This window comes from Cavia porcellus, unplaced genomic scaffold (genome assembly GCF_034190915.1).
Source record: "Cavia porcellus strain 051 isolate PalLab524CR breed Dunkin Hartley unplaced genomic scaffold, mCavPor4.1 scaffold_17, whole genome shotgun sequence".
Lineage (NCBI taxonomy): Eukaryota > Metazoa > Chordata > Mammalia > Rodentia > Caviidae > Cavia > Cavia porcellus.
Window position 1 is genome coordinate 56,022,420 of NW_026947500.1, and position 18,763 is coordinate 56,041,182.

The 18,763-nt window shown below is 59.0% G+C and overlaps 2 protein-coding genes and 1 long non-coding RNA gene across 4 annotated transcripts; all 3 read left to right on the forward strand.

The window, feature by feature from the left end:
- Positions 1-435: 435 nt before the first annotated feature.
- On the forward strand, positions 436-7,567 carry Ms4a10 (membrane spanning 4-domains A10). Of its 2 annotated transcripts, XM_063228184.1 has the most exons (7): positions 436-522; positions 2,186-2,381; positions 2,727-2,846; positions 3,566-3,622; positions 4,637-4,765; positions 5,445-5,555; positions 5,918-7,567. In XM_063228184.1, exons 1-7 carry the CDS (start codon positions 464-466, stop codon positions 6,023-6,025), a joined length of 780 nt encoding a protein of 259 aa, XP_063084254.1. In that variant the 5' UTR covers positions 436-463; the 3' UTR covers positions 6,026-7,567. The 2 variants fall into 2 exon arrangements, with proteins under 2 accessions (XP_063084254.1, XP_023419195.2); XM_023563427.2 differs by lacking the exon at positions 3,566-3,622.
- A 948-nt stretch (positions 7,568-8,515) lies between these two features.
- Positions 8,516-12,564, forward strand: LOC106026792 (uncharacterized). The gene is made up of 4 exons (XR_001200371.2): positions 8,516-10,803; positions 10,900-10,955; positions 11,096-11,306; positions 11,519-12,564. It is a non-coding gene; the product is annotated as an uncharacterized LOC106026792 (long non-coding RNA).
- Positions 12,565-13,700: 1,136 nt separating this feature from the next.
- Positions 13,701-18,625, forward strand: Ccdc86 (coiled-coil domain containing 86). The gene is made up of 4 exons (XM_003465861.5): positions 13,701-14,982; positions 17,071-17,200; positions 17,883-17,957; positions 18,063-18,625. The coding sequence occupies exons 1-4, from the start codon at positions 14,336-14,338 to the stop codon at positions 18,180-18,182; spliced, it is 972 nt and encodes a 323-aa protein (XP_003465909.2). The 5' UTR covers positions 13,701-14,335; the 3' UTR covers positions 18,183-18,625.
- The last annotated feature ends 138 nt before the right edge of the window (positions 18,626-18,763 follow it).

The window sequence follows — 18,763 nt, forward strand, 5'->3', positions numbered from 1 at the left end:
CCTCAGCCTCCCATAGTGTGGGGACTGCAGGTGTGGGCCACCTGTTCTCAGTGATCATTGGAGCCTGGCAGGGCACAGAGCATAGATGTGCCTCCCTGGGCTGCTGGCTTCATTCTAACTTCTCAGTTGTGACCATGCAGCCACACTCTTTAAGTCTGATTGTTTAAGAGCTAAGTCCTAAAACACTGCTTGTGGCTTGGGTCTCTGCTTTGTGAATGCTTGAAATTTTCCAAAATTAAAAAGACGTTGTGAAGTCGCTGAGCCTCTGACTCTGCCATCAGCACAGCCCAATAGATACTACACTGGCAAAGCACAGTCACTGCCATGAATGCAAGGCCTGCAGAAAGGGACCCAGCTGTCCCTGGTCTGGCTGAGAGTGGAGGGAGACTTTAACCGTGAGAGTAGCAGGGGCAGAAGGCAGGGGCGGGTCCCAGAGGAAAAGCCAAAGTCTAAGGCCATAAACATGAGTACTGGTTCCTGGCAGGGAGAGGCTGGTGCTTGGCACAGAAGTCTCCAGGCTGGGTGAGTGGTCCCCCAGGAGTGACTTTGGGTGCCCTTGCGGGGCTGGGGTGGCCCAGGAGCCAGACCTCAAATGGAGGGGCCCAGGCTCAAGTCCCAGGCCAGGCACTGACCAAGAGGTGTGAGGCCTGGGTGTAACACCACTCCCTAGTCTTGATGGGTGTGGCAGGGACCTCTGAGGCCACGGGGACCCCCGGAGGAGGCACTGGCTTCTGTCTCTGCCAGCCCCAGGTTCCTTGAGATGACCCCATACTCTGTGGAGGCCCAGGGTGGGGGGACTGGCCTAGGCATAGCCTTGGGCAGGTCCCCCAGTGTGTGCTGAACCCCAATCCCCTTAGGCCCCACTAACCGAGAAGATCCAGCACCACCCAGCCCCTGCTATTCCCTGCTCAGCACATACAAAACAGGAACATATGTGCTCACCTGCAGGCTTGTGCAGACACGTGCCATAAACAGGTGCACACATATGTGCATGCCCTCCAAGACTCTCCCTGTCCTCAGCCTCTTCACCTCAGTCCATCTGGGCCCCATCACAGAGGCAGCCTGTCCCTCCCTGCCTGCTCAGCCATGGGCCTCAGCAGGCAGCTCTTGCTGGCCCTGCCCAGATCCCACAGTAGGGGCATGGGTTCAAGGGGGTGATCAGACCCTGGATGGCACTAATCACCAGGTGCCCAGCCCCACACGGCCCAGGCCTCACACTGCCCATTCCCTGGTGGGCACTGGAGTCCTGCATGCAGGGAGGGAGAGGCAGCCGTGGTGTGGATGACTTGCCCAAGGATGAGCATAGGCGGACAGAGCTGGTACAGCCCCTGGTCCACGCCCAGCACTCGGGTCTGGCCCACTCCACTGGGGCCTTGGGGTCTGCTCAGCCCATCCCTGCCCTCCCAGAGCTGGAGGACCAGGAGAAAGAAGAACAGGATAAAGTGGCAGAGCCAAGGCCCTGCTGGGTCTCTGGGATGCCAGGCTGGCTGAGAATCGCCTTCCACCTCCAGCCCACAGTGTGGGCTCCCGGGGTGGGGACAACAACAAACCCACAGGTGCCTCTCCCCTTCTGTGGCAAGTAGTTTCTGAAAGCCCCTCTCACCAGCCCCTGAGAATGGGAAGTGGCTCTAGAGGTCAGGGACCAGTACTGACAACACCAGGCGATGCCCACAAAAAAACCAAAGGACCCATTGTGGGAAGCGCTCCGCTGATACAGGGCGAGAGGACTTCCTCAGCCCTTTCACAAGGGACAGAGCAAGAAGTGGGGATGAACTGCGCATGGTGGCTCAAGCCTGTAATCCCAGCACTCAGGCTGAGACAGGAGGATCTTGCGAGTTTGAGACTAGCCTGGGCTACAAAATGAGCTCAAGACTAGCCTGAACTGCATAGCGAGACCCTGTCTCAAAAAGGCAAAAAAAAAGTGGGGATCCAGGGCTTCCCAAACTGATTGGACCAGGGAACCCTGCTACCGAAGGTCCTGTCCAACCACTGTTCCAGGGAATACACTTTGAGGAAGGCTGCTCTGTCCACCTCCCTGTTGGTCCGGTGTTTGACCAAGGCTCCCCAGAGATGCCCTGGCGGGGTTCCCCTCCCTCCATTGACCAGACACGCTCTCTGCTCTGCTCCCCTCTGCCAAGCCTGGGAAAGTAACCGAGAGCCCTGACAGCCTTTCCTTTGCCCATAGCCGGCCAGAGTCCATGGCAGCCAATGCACTCACAGCCGTTGCGGGTCCCAGTTCCGGGCCCGGGGGACTCCCCCCGTACCCGGTCCTTGGCCTGGCCCAGCCAGGGCGCACCCTGGGCAGTCAGCCCAGCAACTGGGCCCTCACCGAGCTCTGGAGGAGCAACTGGACGAGCGGCAGGCTCGTGGCGGGGATGGGCGTGAGTGTCACTGGGGACACAGTGGGGGAGCCTCAAGGGGTGGGGCTGCATGTCCACCGGGCACGGGAGGGGCGGTGACTGGGCGGGGCCTCCCTGAAGGGCGGGGCTGAGTATCCGCGGAGGCAGGGACTGGGCGGGGCCTCCATCAAGGGGCGGGGATTAGTGGCAGCGGGGGGCGGGGTGGGACGGGGAGGGGAGGGGCTTAGTAGCCACAGGGCGGTGGGAACTCCCGGAGACAGGTGTCTTCCCATAGTCTTCTGAGCAGGTGAGGAGGGCTCTTAGCAGGCCAGGCCTGAGGGGGTGGAAGGGACGCTGCAGCCTCGGTGGACCCCGCTCTCCCGCCAGGTCTTCCACCTCTTACTCGGCTCGTTGACCCTGGCCTTCGGGAGCGCCCTGACCGCCTTCGTGGCTGAAGTGCACCTGGTGGTGCTGAAGTCTTGGTTCCCTTTCTGGGGGGCCGCGTCTGTGAGTAGGGGCCGAGCCGGCTGGCATGGGGGACACGGGGAACTCAGCCCTTCTGCCCTCACTCTACTTCTGATGAACATGGACGTGGCTCCTCCAAGGGTCGCTCTTGAACCTCAAGGGCCCACCAAGGCCTAGGCCTGGGCCCTGCCCCTAAACGGGCAGCCAGCAGTGAGCTGGGGACGGCACCCATTCGGGGCTCCCCTTGGGCCAGGGTGGGAGGCAAGACGACTGCCACACAGTCCCCAGCTGCCCCACCACCTGGTGCTGGTGTCTGATCCCAGCTATGCTAGGCTGGACATCTGCGCCTCCTTCTTCCCGCCTCTGCCCCCACTGTGCCCTCTCTGTGCCCCTCTCTGAGGTGTTGCCACACCAGAACAGAGGGGTCCACCGCCACTGCAGCCTATGGCTCCACAAGAACCAGTGAGCCCCAGAAATCTAAGTCGTGCTGCCATCCTCGATGGTGGGATTAAGGAACCAGCAGGCAGCGTCCCTGCCACAGAGGGATAGTTAGGCCTGCAAACCCTGCTCGTTGCGGTCACAGCCCAGCCAGGCCGCCACAGAGACAGAGGATTGGGGAGGACACCATGGGTGACCCAGACTGCAGGGCAAGGGGGCTTTGCAGGACAAGCGGCAGCCCCTGCCCACCAGAAAGGGAGGAAGGAATCAGTAGGCTTTGGGGAGCCCCAGCTTCCCTCCCTCACTTCCTGGTCACCCTGCAGTTCTTCGCCTCTGGGGTCTCAGCACTGATCATGGCCAAGATGCCCAAATCCTCTCTGGTGAGTTTGTGCCAAGCTTGTTCCTTCCTGACCTCAAGGGAGTCTCCAAGAGGGGACAGCAGAGGTGCTGAGCGGAAGGCTCGGGGCAGAGGCTGAGGCCCCCCATGTCAGGCCAGGCACAGAGCTCAGCCACCCTTCTGGGCTTGCACTTGGCTTCCTTTCACATCTTTGGAGCCTGGGTCTCCTTCACTGCATGGCCTGGAGCCTGGGGCTCACACCTGGCACTGCCAGGGAGGAGGGAGGATTCTCAGATGCCTTGCACCTTCCCCAGTGCAGCTCTGACTCAAATGGTCATTCATGCTGTCCTGCACAGCAGCTCGGTCCCCACTCACTGTGTCACCTCCCAGGCTCCCTTGTGGTCTCAGCTTGCAGCCTAGGTCTGTAAGCCCTCACTTCAAGATAGGAGGTTCGAGGACTGCCCTACCCAGCCCTGCACCCAGGACCACCCTGTCTTCCCACCTGTGACTTCAGATGCCCTCCAGGTCACCCCCAACTCTCAGGGCCAGTTTCTGTCCCTGCAACCCAGGTAGACAGAGTAGCCCAGTACAAGTAGATGATGAAAGTGGGTGGTAGGACATTCCAGACAGCCTCAGCCCACATGCCCAGCCAGATGTCCCTGTACCCTCACTTGGCTGGCACATGGCCACCCCTCCTCCTTGGGCACACAGGGACAGCAGGAATCTGGACAGAGCCTTCCCAGGCCCCGCCTTACCGTCCTGGGCTGAGGCTTGCAGGAGCCCCCACTGTGACCAACCTCAGGGTCTGTGCACCCATGGTCCTCCTCCCAAAGAGGCTGGCACTTGAAAGGCCTGCTGGACCATGAGATGGGTGGTGAGGAGGGTAGACACCCACCCAAGCATGCAGGGGCAGGATGGCTCAGGATCCTCCCTCCTCCCTGGGATTACTGGGGTGTTGTGTCCCCTCCCCCACCTGCTGGCAAATGTGCCAGAGACACAGACTCCCAAGCCCTGGGTCCCAGCTCCAGCCCCAGTCCATCCTCTCTGCCTGTCAAAGTCGCTGTGCCTGGCAATGCACCTTGTCAGTGGCCTCTGTGTGCTGGCTGGCCTCTTCGTCCTCTCCAAGGACCTCTTCCTGGAGTCCCCATACCTCTGGCCAATCTGGACACCGTACCCCAACCCCATGGTGAGTGCTGTATGTGCTGCAGCTGGGCCTGGCCCAGAACAGGGAGGGGGCAGATCTGGGACTAAGACCTCTCCAGGGCCACCGATCCCTAGAGCCTCCCAGCAGCCTGGTACCGCCGGCTATGGCCACATGGTCACCCCCAGCTTATGGGTATGCACATCGGAGGCCAGAGCAGCTAAGTTAATGGGGAGGAGGGAGGATCCTCAGTCATCCTGCCTGGGCAGGTGTCTGCCCTCCTCACCACCCATCTCATGGTCCAGCAGGCCTTTCAAGTGCCAGCCTCCTTGGGAGGAGGACCACACAGCAAGGCATGGGGGCCTGGTGACCCCAAGCCCAGTGCACACTTCATCTCAGCTCTGTGGCTGCAGGGACTTTAATCTCAGGGACCAGCCTTCCTCACCTGCCTTACACTGGCCCACATATATGGACACATGCACTTCCCATGTGGATCAGCAGCCTTGGGATATGTCATCTGATCACTTGAGCCCCCTATCTACTTTCCCTGCCACTTCTTCTGGCCTCAGTGTCCCCATCTGTCAATGGAGTTGGCACACTTAAGGCTACTTCAGCTCTCCCAGGGCCCTCAGACGTTAGGCCAGGACCCCCCAGGATCCCGTGCCAGACACAGGCAGTGGCTGAGGCCTGAGGCTTGAGCCCTGATCTTCCCTGCACCCACCAGGCCTCCCTCCAGTGGCTGGAGCTGGCACTGTTCTGCATCTGCTGGGTGGAGCTAGTCCTGCCCGTGCCCACGATCATGGCAGCCCACAGATGGCGTCGGCGTGCAGCAGAGGTGAGTTCCTGGCACAGAGGCAGTGCAGGGGTGGAGCCAGGTCCCAAGCATATGGTGAAGGGAACATGGCCAGAGTGGGAGCAGGTTGGGGACAGAGGACAGGTCAAGCTGACCAGGCCACCATGGAGATCACAGGTCCACGCCCTGCTCCCAAGGGCCGGGCGAAACTATGCCAGGCAGGATCCGATCTGCTGGACAGTGTGAGACGCTCTGAAGTGGGCCCGGCCCATATTAGAGACCCCCACAGGCTAAATGACCTGCATGTCACCAGCACCTTCACCTTCCCAGGGCCCTGGAGGTTTCCAAAGCCCCAAGTGGCGCCGTGGTCCCCACCTTGCCACACAAGTGACTTCTCCTTGCAGGACAGGGGTGGTGTCTCGCCAGCTCCCAGGGTGCTGCCGCTGGAACTCACACATCCATCACCCGGGCCCCCACCGTCCTATGAAGAGGCGACTCGAGGTGATGCCTAAGATGAGTGGGGTCAGCTGTAAAGAGGCCCTGGGCTGCCAGGCCTCTGGGGTGCACATGGCCCCCTGCTCTGCCATGGAGGAGCCGGCCTCTGACCCGACACTGAGCCTCTGTGGCTTCAGAATGCACTAGGCCAACATTTGGGATGAACACTGATTCTGTGGGACAAGAGGGCACAAGGGGCTCGCAACCGCACATCTGAAGACAGGTGCCAACTTATACAATCAGACTCAGCCCCTTCCCACTTAGGCCCAGGTGTTTGCATGTAAAACTGGACGCAGGGCTGCAATGCAGGACACTGACCTCTAATGTCATGAACAGCAGCTCCCTGGACGGCACCCTATGGGAAGCACACAGTCTCCCATGCGGAAACCAGTGTCCTAAACTCAAAATGCTCAACTGAGATTCATCTGGCATTATTCATGTAGATTCCGCATAGGCTGAACTTGGATTTTTTTGGCTCAATGACCCTTCTCTCTCACATGTCCACAAGGCATTTGGGGCCCCTGGAATTATTTCTGGAACCCATGGTGAGTCAGGCATTCATAAGACTGTCTGAGCCTGGGGACACTGAACTAGGGATGTCCTTTAGTCTGGCCAGCTCTGGGACTCAGGGTTGCCACATGCACCAAAAAAAATGCATGTGACCACACACTTGCAAGGCAGGTTGCTTATGCTGCTGAGCCAAATCCCTGGCCCTACAATTAAGTTTTTTCTTGGCATAGTAGAGAAGCAAGAGCAGAAAAAGACACAAGAAAAAGGGCCTTTATTGTGGGCATGGGAGAACTACAGAAGAGTGCAAGGTTCCTCCAGCAGACAAGCTGTGGGCTTTTATTCAATTTGACAGGGGGTAGAGTTTGAAGGGGTAGGCAGAGTGGCGTTGTGACAGCTGATTGAGGGACTATTGGCGCCTGTGGGAAAAGTGGGAAGTTTGATTTGGGGCTTGGAAGAAGAAGTCAGTATTGGAAGGAGGCGTTATCCTTGCAGGGTCCAGCCCCTCGCTGGGCCAGCACATGCAGAGCCGTGTGGAGTTTCACAGGAGTGAAACCCACCTAGGCTTCTCGCAGCCCAGATGGGCGTTCAGTGACCATGGAGCAGATAAACCAAAAGCCTTAGGCTCAGGTCCACCCCAGTCCTGGGGAGACACTGCCCAGTGTCCCTTGGGCAGGACGAGATGGACTATGGGAACAGAGGACTCAGAATAGAGGGCGCATCCAGGAGCTACAGCCTGTTTAGGGCCAAGTGAGAGTCTCTGAGGATACAGGACTCACTCAACTCCCAGCCTCGGCTGCCTCCCCCATGGGGTGGGGGTGACAGGCTCTTGTCGAGGGGCTCTCAGAACACTTTAGAGTCCAAGGGCCAAGGCATGGGAGGACCCAGGAGGGTCGCCATGCCTTGGGAAAAGGCTCCATGGGCGCTGCCTGCTCTAACACAGGCCCAGCCCTCCTCACCAACCACACCCTGGGCGTGACACCCGCCCCCAGCATGTGCTGGGAATCAATGAGGTCTTATTTCCACCAAGTAAACGTCTGTGGCAGTTTTCAGTTTATGGCAAGCGAACCTGAACCTCCACTTGTTGTGGAGAAGCAACCTACCAATGACAGTGACTAAGGGAGGCCCATGGGAGGGCAGTGAGAAAAATGTCCAGGCTTCAGGGACGATTGTGCTGCGTAACTTTGAATGTATTAAAAGACATCGAGTTATAAAAAACAACTTCACTCAGCACGTGCATCAGACAAACGAGGACAGAGAACACAGACCTGGAGCTGGAAGGACTGGAGTCCAGAAACCAAGGAAAGGGGTCTCTTGCCCCTCATCGGCCCGGATCACATTCACTCGGAGCCACACTCGTCCCTGAGATTTCAAATTTCCCGGGGGCCTGAACCTGCAATTCTGTTTTCTAATCTCACTGAGCTTTTGTGTCTTTGGGGACCTCCTCATCTGACCTTCAGATGACCAAGTGGTCATCTGGTCTTGGTCTTGGTCTTTAAGTTTTTATCTTCTGGGGAATCAGGGAGGTTTTCCAAACTGCCTGGAAAGTTGCAGCATTGAAAGCCTTTAGCAAAAAGCAAGAGACTCAAGGCCAAGCATGGCAGTGCTTGCCTGTAATGCCAGCACTCAGGAGGCTGAGGCAAGAGGATTGCTGTGAGTTCAAGGCCAGCCTGGACAACATAGAAAAAACATAGCTGGAAAACCAGAAATAAATAAAGCCTCCAGTCTGGTGGGGCCACATTCTCCACAAGGGTCAAAGACTCCTCACCCTGTTCGTCCTGCTGTGCAACCCTCCTCCGCCAAGAGCCACGTGTGCACTGAGAGAACAATTGGCTTATGCAGCCTGGGGAGTCCAAACCAGATCTGGCAGCCCATGGGACTGCAGTACAATGCAGTCCCCTCCTGCCCAGAGTGGCCAGGTTGTTCTCTGCTGGGCCCTCAACTCCCCGCAGTTCAGGGGCTGGCTGCCCAGGGACCACTCTGGAAGGGATGAGCAGGTTTCCAAGAAAGCTACCACACTTTATCGGGCCAGGGGCCCTATGGTCTGGCCCCAGAAAGCTCCTGTACAGCAGGGGCCGCTCAGCTCTGGGGTCCAGACATCGAGCTCTGGGTTGTGGGCAGCCATGCCCCCCGGACACTGTGTGGACAAAGTAGGATGGGGCTGCTGACTTATGCTTCAGGGCCACTGCCTCTGTGACACTTCCTCTGCTGTTTCTCACGCACAGCTCCCCTGATGCAATGTGGCTGCACAGAGAGAAGGTGCAGCCCAGGTGGAAAAGGCGAGGGGCAGAGCCAGGGTAAAAGACCACCCAATGCACCATTTAGGAAAACACCATATTTGCAGCCTGGGTTCCAATTTTCCAATGAGCAGGCTGTCTGGATATGCCCAGAGTCACCTCAGAAGCAGAGAGCTAAAACCACTCCAACAAGTGGAAATCATATCTGGCTGTTGTGTAATACTTTGCTTTGAGCAGAAGACTAAAAAGAGCAACAGAGCAACATATGTGGGATGAGTCCTGCCTGTGCAGAGGGCGCTCCTCGAGGCCTGCGATTCCCAGCTGACCTCAAAGATTAGAAAACAGACCGGCTGGGGAAGGGACTTGTTCAGGCGTTAGATGGAATGACTGACAAACAGAGGGGGAAAGAGGATGACTGAAATTGCAAGCATTTTGCAAGCTATGTTCTGGATGTAGACCTCCCCCCTCCCCACACCCTGTACCACACCAGCCACCAGCCTAGAACAGTTCCCTAACCCTGAACGGCATTCCCACCTCCGATAACCAGCACTGCTCCACAATTGAGTTAAAGCTACAAATGCCCTTCAAGGGTGGCAGCTACTCTGGACGCAATCTCGACCCCCCACCTTCCCACCTGGAAGTTGGGATGTTTTTATAGCTTTGTAACCCACCATGATATGTGACACCCTTCTTAATCCATAGACGTATGAATGGTACTCCTCAGGGAAATGAGCCATTCCAGCCCACAGTGGCCTTTCAGTGGTGGCAAGGCAGGGCATGTAAATGACACCCCAGACAATGAGCCACCCTGGACCGTCCCTCTGTCCTGCACTTGGGCCTCAAATGTCCTGGAGTCTCCAGGATGACTGTGAAGTTGTCACCCTGAGTGCACCGGAGCAGCTGCATTAGTGCTGGGCTGGTTTGAGTCCACCCCTTGGACAGGAGCCAGTGGACAGAGCGAGATTCCCAGGGACTCCGCAGCACAAGGAAGGAGGCTTCTAATCCCCCTACCATGCTCTTCATGGGGATCCCAGACTCAGCATCGTTGGCTGCCACAATAATGGGGGTCATGCTGACTGGGAGGGCACTGCGGACGGACCAAAGCTGCAGAGAAGCCAAGGGTTAGAGGAAGTGAGAGGAGAGGGATAAGTAAACAGAGAGCAGGGGAGAAAAGTGACTCATTGTGAAACTCCACAATTATCTGTGTCTCAGGAACTGAGATTGTGCAAGCATGTGTGCGTATGTGTGTGTGTGTGCATGTGTACACTGGCCAGTCTTAGCTGTCAGCTCTCCTAAGGACACAGTGAACCCTCTCCCCTTAGCTCGCAGCCTCTGCCAACATGCACACCGAAGCACAGCTCTGCCACCCAAGCCCAGGTGCAGGAGGCACGGAGGAGAGAGCTCAGGCTCAAGTGTTTAACATCTGAGTCCCGGTGACATAAGTTCCATGGAGGCAGGAAGCCCGGCTGCTGTTCCCTAGGACCTGTCACTGAGCCACCTCTGGATATATTTGTGCTGACAGCACAGGAAGGAGCAGCACCCTGGCTCTGGTCCTGCCCAAAGGTAACAAGAACCTCTCTTCAGCACATCCGAAACCCTACAGGCTGTGGAGCTCTGTCCTTCGGCCCACCGCCCTCAGAGCTCACGGACTTCACGTCCCTGGCTGTGCCTGTCAGGGTCCTCTGCGGGAAAGACCCATAAGATGAGCATGTAAGTGTGCAAGGATTCACAAGGCTGGCTGGGTAATGCTATAGCAGCCGCCGGCAGTCGGAGCAGAGAAACCAGGAGCCTCGAGATCCAAGGATTCGGAAGTCACAGCGCGAGGGACCTCAAAGGCCCAAGCTCCTAGAGCATCCACAGCGAGTACACCAAAGGCTGAAGCAGCAGCTCACAGCCACAGCCATGGCAGCGGCAAAGAAGCCCACTGAGGGCTTCCATCCTGGACCCTGGCCCATGGGCCAGCGCCACCACGTTCAGGTCCTCACTAGTGAGAGCCTCGAAGACTCCCCCAGATGTATGCCTGCGTATTCTCTGGACGTCTCTCTAAGCAGGTGACAGCCAAGATTTACCCTCACAATGGCCCCACCCCACACCCAAACCATCCTAATTCCTGGGGCGGGGGCTCTAACAGATCTGTATGATTGCAGCTGGAGTCGAGATGCAGCTGCTGGATTTATAGAGGCAAGAGTGGGCGGAACTAAAGGTACCAAGCCTATTTTTGGTAGGGGGCATGCATCATGCCTCTCTTGGTGGGCAGGGCTCAATGTGCCACGCCTCTGCCTTGGTGGGAGAGGCTTAGTGTGTCCCGCCTTCTCCTTTGGCATCTATTTCCCATGCGCTCAGGTGGGCATTTCCTGCCAACCCACTCTTCCTGTGCCAACTCGGGAAGGGGACGTGCTGCCTTGGAGGCTGGCGAGCGCCTGAGCTGGTGAGGAGGCCTTGTCCCGCAGCCCGTTCTGCACAGTGGGTCGCCTGGGCCCCTGCCTGTCTCAGCAGAACCTGCAGATGCAGTAAGATGACTGGAGATAACTCTGCTAGCTCCTGATAGACGCAGGTGCGTGCGTGGGAGCTCTGCACAGGGGGCCCTTCTAGCCTAGTGGGCGGGGACACCTAGAGTAGCACTGGGCTAGTCACTGCAGCCTTCCCTCACCCTCAGCCCACCCCATGCTCAGGTCTCTTCTTCCTCTGAGGACCTGAGACAACGATCAGAGATAGGGCTCAGAGATTAGAGTGCAGTCGCCTCCATCCTGCTCCCCTTTGTCCTAGATCCAAGAGCAGTCATGCACACCGCAGGGTGGGAAGACCCTGGAGAACGTCTGGACCCCGGTGCAGCCAAACAAGACTGATGGGACGTCCAGTGCCAGCTGTTCAGTCCAAGGTCCTACAGCAGACACTTGGTGGAGACAAGGTCCACGCCTAACCTGTCTCATTCCAGAGCCATACACCTCACAGTACACGTCCTCACCACTGGGGTGAGAAAACACGCCCTGGAAGGCAAAGGTGCCAGCTCACTGCTTTGGAGCCACACTCAGAGGATGGGGCCTGGGGCTGCAGAGCTCACTTGCACAGTGGCTTGATACCTGGTCCCCAGTCTGCACATAGCAGGTGTGGGGTGGTATACTCCACCCTGTGCGTGCTGAGCCAGCAACACTGGGGTGATGGAACCCTGAGATCTGCTGACTGCAGGAAACCAGTGCCCACTGGCCACAGATGCAGATAGGAGATCCAGGTCGGTGATCTGAGCCCCAGGTCTCACCCCACTGGGGAGCTACAGCCCAGAGACTCCAAAGGTGCCCAGGGCCGATGCTCAGTGCCAGGACTAGACAATCCTACCACCCACTATGCACCAGGCTCCCTGGGTAGCTACTTAGTCCCCAGAATGGTGGGCCAGGAGGGCGACCGTCAGCCCATGCTCCATGCTCCACAGGGTTTGTTGAATGACATCAGGACCCCACAGGGCAAGGTGACCATCCCTGCTTTCCAGACCAGGAGACTGATGTCACCAGTGACAGTTACACAAGGACTGGGCAGGGTCAGCCCAGGGAAACTGAGGCTTCTGACTCCAAACCCAAACTTTAGCCTCCACGCTCACCAAGCCCATCCCTGAGGGACTCCTCCATCACCACTGGGGAATCTGGCAATGGGGATATTGCTGGGTATGGCCAGGGGGAGATGGGTCCCAGTGGATGGAGAGAGCTGGGCTGCACTGCTGTCCACCAAGGCCCAGCCTACAGTGTGTCCTGTGAGTTCCTGCAGGAAGACTCTGAAATGAGAATCCCAGTGCAAATGTCTGCAGGGGAAGTGGCGCCAGCAAGCCCTAAAGGAGAGGGTGCTGAGATGGGGTAGGGGTGGAGGGGATGGGGACCAGGTACCTTCGTGTTCCACAGATCCAGCCTGCTGAGATCTCTGGAGAGCAGCAGCGAGGCCCCCTCACGCTCCCCCAGAAGGCTGAGATATATGCAACAGAAGGCACAGCAGTCCCAGAGATGCAGGTCGACAACAGCCACTGCCAATCAAGCTTCCAGAATGTCGCCAGGCAAGGACAAGAGAACTCCAAGGGAATGGGGGCTCCAGGCCAGAGTGCCCCTGAAACCAGGGTCACTGAGCATCTGCACAGGTACCTGAGGGTCACCTGGTGGCCTCCATCTGCCACAGACCCCTCTCCCACACTACCTGGGGGCTGGGTGGGATCTATCGGCCCTTGTGAGTGACCCCTCTGGCCAGGACAGGATCAGAGAATGGCAGGAGTCCGAGGCCCACTATGTCACCCTCACAGGTGTCAGATACGCAAGACTCCAGGCCGGGCAGGGAAACTAAGTGACCAGCACAGCCTCTCTTCAGAGAGCTAGGGACACGGAGGCGGGCCTGTCCCCGGAGGACCTGGGCTGAACTTGTCCCAAGTGTGAGGGCCGCTGCATGGCCCTGGCCGACGGTCCAAAGAGGATCCAGATTCTCAGCATCCTCCGCCTCAGGAACTAGTCGGGACTTCCTCTCCCTGTCGCCCCTGCCCAGCTGACCTTCCAGCTCTGCATCAGCGCAGGCTGGGCAGTGACTGCGACAGGGCCACCCCTCCACTCCCCTCCCCGCCCCCCCCCCCCAACGCATCCTCGGACAACTCCCAGGTCTTGCAGGAGCCCCGGCTGGAGAAACAACAGTTTCTGAAAGCAGCGGCGGGGTTGGGACTAGGGCCCTGGATCCCTGCGGATCTCCACCCTCATCCCAGGCAGCTCAATGCAGGAATGATTGAGGGCTGGGCCCTTCTGCAACGTGCGTCCCAAGAAGCAGCGAGCCGGCCGCCAGGCATCCCGGGCACACGCAAACGGACCCCCAGGAAAGCCTTCTCTGCCAGCTGTGCAGAGGGGACATCCCCTGTTCAATGGAAGCGGGCAGGCTTGTGGCCAGGAAGGGGAGGGGATCTGCCCTGCTTCTGCGCGGCGCAGCAGGTGGCCGGGGTGCTCCTGAAATAAGCACAGGTTGTGCACGACGCCTCTTCTCCTCGGGGATGCTCTGGCCCAGGCATGGCCAGGATCTCCCTGTCGGGGAGGCGCACTAAGCATTTACTGCAAAGCCACCTGCGACAAGCAAGTGCAGAAACTGAGGCCCAACTGCACGCGAGGACCTTATCCCAAGCCTCTTTTCTTCCCCAGCTGGGACCCCCTTTCTTTGCTCTGCACGCCTTTCTTTACCCGCAGGAAACACCATTTGCGAAAAAGGCAAGCGCAAATCGCAAGAAAAGCATGCGTTCTGCCAGGCGTGGTGGCGTTCACCTGTCATCCCAGCTGCAAGCTCGAGGGCAGCCTAGGCTACATAAGTAAGTTCAAGGCCAGTCTGCAGTACAAAGTGAGACCCCCAGCTCAAAAAAACGAAAACAAACACAAAAAAAGGCGTGCGTACGCGTACATTCACTACAGGCACGCCACCCGCACACAATGCCACAATGCGCATTTGCTTGCGGAGCCCAGGCCCTGCAGGGCAGTCCCGCCTCTCCGCCCTTCACTAACATGGCCACCTCAGCGACAGCCCTTTCTGCGCACACGGACCGGTCGCCTCTGACGTCATCGGCGTGCGCCAGTGGTCCCGGTGATGGCAGATGCGGCACGTGGACTCGGATTTGGAAACTCCGCCGCAGCTATGGACACGCCGCTCAGGCGCAGCCGGCGACTGGAAGGCCTGACGCCAGAGGCCGCCGAGAGCTTCGCCTCAGCCGGACAGTCGAGACAGGCTTTCGTGGAGATCGCTGCAGGCCCGGAAGAAGCGCAGGAGCCTGGCCAGGGGTCCCTGCCACGCCCATCCGAGAGCAGCGCGGGACCGCTCACCAGAGAGCAGCGGGGCGCGGACGCGGGGTCCCCCCGAGGGCAGCGCGGGCCAGGCCCGGAGACGCCCCCGAGACGGCCAGAGGCGCGTCCTGAAGCCCCTCAGCATGTTGACTTGCCGGGATCCCCGAAGTCGGGCCCAGGGTCGCCGGAGCCGGAGCCCGTGCAGCCAGGCGAGGAACCAACGCCTCGGATCCCCGGGCCCTCCCGGAGCCAGCAAGGGCCCAGCGAGCCGCGCCCAGCCGCGGAGACCGTACCCGGTGGTGGTGGAGACGACAGCGCAGAGAAGCGGCACAGACCTTCGGGCCGGTCCCCAGCGCCCAAGAAGCGGAAAGGGGAGAGGGAAGAGGCGCTGCCCGTAATCCCTAAGGGGAGGCCCAAGTCCGGGCGCGTGTGGAAGGACCGGGCCAAAAAGAGGTGAAGAGTGGGATGGCGGCGGGTGTGGGCCCACTCCGGCGAGGGCGTCGGCACCCCGAGATCCTGATCCGAATGTGGGTGGCCCCATAGCTCATCTCCTTGCCTCCTCCCGCCCCGGGTCCTGACGGGCCTACCCTGTAGTAGCTCCATCTCCAGTTTCATAGACGTTTGCTATCGCCTGCCCCTCGCCCCAGTGTGGGCATCAAGGACCCAGCAGTGCAGCGGTTCCTTTTAAGGCTGAGAACCCTGAGGCTCAGAGTCTGCATGATGGTAGTACAGGGCCCGAGCACAGGTCCGATTCCGAAGCCTGGGTGCAGAGCCCTTGGTCCCTCATCGGGTGACAGGCTTTGAGCGGACTGCAGCCTTCTTAAGACACGGGGCCTTGGTGCTCGCTGGAAGCCGCTGGCTGATGGAGGAGGGCTTATCCGAAGAAAGGAGACTTGGGATTCTGGTCACTTCTGGTTGGTGGGGACTTAGGTCGAGCCACAGTACATGGCAGCTGCAAGGGGTGGGAAGGAACACCTGCCTTTGACTAGGTGGGCAGTGTCCCATGCAGGTGTTGCTTTGCTGCACCCCTAAATGCCTAGGCTGTGGGAGTCTCTCCAACCACCCATTAAAGAGGAGAAACTGAGGCATAGGGAGCAGCTCGGTGTTTGTCACCAGTCAGACTCTAAGGCTGGAGTGGGTGGGGAGATGGAAGAGTGGTTAGGTTAATGGCACCATGTCCCACCAGGTCTGGGGGGAGAAGAGACCTGGTGGGGCAGAGGTGGGGCAGGCTGGCCAGTGTGCAACCTGGGGGCCTGGCCACAGCTGCAGAAAGGTGAGCTTGCTGGGTAGGGAGGGCTGGAGTGAGTAGGAGGGTGACCCGTACCAGCCCCGTGGCTGGACCTGTGCTCACCCCATTACACACCCGGCCACAAGTCCCAGCTCTACAAGGGAAACTGAGGCTCTGGGCTTCCACCCCTGTGGCTGTGCAGACAGGAAGCAATATGCCTGGGACTGATACTTGGCCCTCATCCTTGTGTTTCCAGGTGGAAGCTCAGCTCTGGAGCTGCTGTGCTCTGCAGCCACCTGGAGTAGGGCTCCCGGGGCATAGCACAGATACAGAGCACTGCCAGACACCTGTGTTCTAGAAGTAGTGCCTTGGATCCTGTAGCCCCTGCAACTCCAGGCTCCTGTCACCTTGTCTATGCAGGCTTCCTATACCCCAGTCTGGGCATCCAGCCCGGTGGGGAGGCAGGGCGGGTGTGCTGGGGTGAGAGGTCAGCAGTGCAGAGGAAGGGATGGAGCCAAACCCAAGGATGCATTCATTTCAGCCCTTCCTGTGGGCAAGAGGAGGCACACTGGGATGGGTGCTCCTGGTGTGGGCCCTGGGGGACCCCCACAGGCTTGACTGGTGATTCCAGTCTGGGAGTCCGGGCTCCATTTTGTTTTTGGTTTTTATAGTGAAGATTTCAAGCACATGCTACAGGAGAATACAGTTCATGGATCCAGGTCCCTGTCAGGGCTCCTGCAATTCTCAGTGGGCAGTTTCCCTACTCTTACTTCCATTCCTGGGCTGTTTAAAGCACGTGTGCCCACAGGGCGTGGTGGCTCATGCCTGTAATCCCAGCACTTGGGAGGCTGAGGCAGGAGGATTGTTGCAAGTTCGAGACAGGCCTGGGCTACAAAATGAGCTCAACGCCAGCCTGAACTGCATAGAAAGACCCTGTCTCAAAAAAGGCAAAAAAAAAATCCATGCGTGCCCTCCTGCAGTCTCCCAGCTGCAGCCCTTTCGGGATGCCAGCTCCAGTCACCCAGTCTCTACCCTGGGAATCGAGCCCACCTCCGCAACCCAGTGCCCCTTCTATCTTGATATCACTACAGAGAGCTGAACCTGCTCTCCCTGTCTGGAAGGGGCCAGCACCCAAGATGTGTCTTCGTGCAGTGGATGCAGCCCAAACTCCTGGGTCACAGATGGCCACACATCCTAACTATTACACAGGAATGGGGAGATCCAGGGCTACCTCTGCGTGGCCTGGGAGAACAGAGGCCCCCTTGAACGTAGCCAGCACAGCTGCATGATGGCACGGTCTCTGTACTCCCCAGATTCTCGCACATGGTTCAGGACAAGCCACTGCACACGTCCTGGCAGCGCAAGATGAAGGAGCGGCAGGAGCGGAAGCTGGCCAGGGACTTTGCTCGGCACCTAGAGGAAGAGAAGGCGAGGCGCCGGCAGGTGAGGCCCTAGGGACCTGCTGGGTGCAGGGGCTTCCGGGTTTTGCTGTTGTCACCTAGGAAGTGGCTCCCACACAGGAAGCCCCCAGAAGGGTCCGGTGTGCCACCTTAGCCCGGCCTCTCTGTCCTGGGTGGGGGTGCTTCCGGGAGCCCCAGGAGAACAAAGTGTCAGAAACTGGACCACTGGGGCTGAGATGTAGGCAGAACCCTGATGAGCAGCAGTCTGGTCGTCTGGTCACCTGGAGGCAGGGCCCCTCCCTTTTGTGTGTTTCCCCAGGGCAAGGGGAGCCACCTGCCCCAACTACCTCAGTCCCGCCCACACCTGCTGCTTTTCTGCTTACCCACTTTTTATTTTTCTGTAGTGCTGGGGATTGAACCCAGGTCCTTTGCACTTAGCTATGCCCTCAGTCCTCATTTTTTTATTTTGTGTATTGCAATCTCAATTGTCCAAGCTGGGATCATAGGTGAGATTTCCTGCTTCTGCCTCCAGATACTGGGGTTACAGGTGTGTTCCCCAACCCGGCTGTGCGTAAGGAGCTGCCCTCCACAGTGGGCCCCAGGCACCAGGCCTGAGGCAGAAGGGTCACTCCTGGGGGCTCCCCAGACCTTCCAGATCCCAGATGGGGTGGTCTTACCCTCTCTGAGCCTCAGTCTCCCCTCTCTGTGCCCCCACTGCTGTCTAGGAGAAGAAGCAGCGCCGGGCGGAGAACCTGAGACGCCGCCAGGAGAATGAGCGGAGGGCCGAGGTCGTGCAGGTGGTGAGTGCCCACGCAGCCAGAAGTGGGGTTCTTCCTGGGGGTGGGACCTTGGACACCTCCCTGATGCCTCTACTATCCCACCCCACCCCCGCCCTGCGTCCACAGATCCGAAACCCTGCCAAGCTCAAGCGGGCAAAGAAAAAGCAGCTGCGTTCCATCATGAAGCGGGACACCCTTGCCCTGCTGCAGAAACAGCCACCCCGGCAGCTGGCGGCTAACACCTAAGTGCAGGACAGCTGGGCCTCACAACCTTCAGGCCACCCAATGGACACTTCTGCCAGAAACGGCCCCGCAGGCTTGAGCATGGATAGGGCCAGCAGGGCCTAGGCTGGGAGGCTCAGCTCAGGCCCTTCCCTGTCCTTTGCCGAGTGCCTTCTGCCTCAGACAGTAACTGGTGACCGAGTGTGCCCAGTCCTCCCAGAAGGCAGCCCAGCTGACAGCGTCCTCACCCAGGGAATCTAGCCACTCCCACCCGGCACTGAAGGATCAGGAATGTGGCCTTGTGGGGAGCCAGTTCCCCAGCACCCTCTTCCTACCCCAGCTCTATGCAAGCCCCAAAGGGAGGGAGGGGGAGGGTATTTGAGTGCCTAGTGGGGTGGGGTGTGGTGCAGGCCACAGGCCAAGAGGGGCTCTAACTCCTTGGAGAAACAATAAACAAGTGACTGGCATGGTGTGCTGGGGCAGAGCTGTGGGGAGGCAGGGAGAGGACGATGTGGGAAGTGTCATGCCCTCTGTTTTCACTAGAGGTGGGCAGCTGCACAAGGTCACAGGTAGGCACCACTAAGGTCCTGGGGTGACAAGCACCC

Excerpts from the sequence above, each read along its gene's own strand:
- Ms4a10 (XM_063228184.1), top strand. The coding sequence starts at position 464 with ATGAGTACTGGTTCCTGGCAGGGAGAGGCTGGTGCTTGGCACAGAAGT. Across the intron at positions 2,382-2,726 it reads GGCTCGTGGCGGGGATGGGC|GTCTTCCACCTCTTACTCGG; the intron begins GTGAGTGTCACT and ends CTCTCCCGCCAG. Across the intron at positions 2,847-3,565 it reads CTTTCTGGGGGGCCGCGTCT|TTCTTCGCCTCTGGGGTCTC; the intron begins GTGAGTAGGGGC and ends GTCACCCTGCAG.
- Ccdc86 (XM_003465861.5), top strand. The coding sequence starts at position 14,336 with ATGGCAGATGCGGCACGTGGACTCGGATTTGGAAACTCCGCCGCAGCT. Across the intron at positions 17,201-17,882 it reads AGAAGGCGAGGCGCCGGCAG|GAGAAGAAGCAGCGCCGGGC; the intron begins GTGAGGCCCTAG and ends ACTGCTGTCTAG. Across the intron at positions 17,958-18,062 it reads GGGCCGAGGTCGTGCAGGTG|ATCCGAAACCCTGCCAAGCT; the intron begins GTGAGTGCCCAC and ends CTGCGTCCACAG.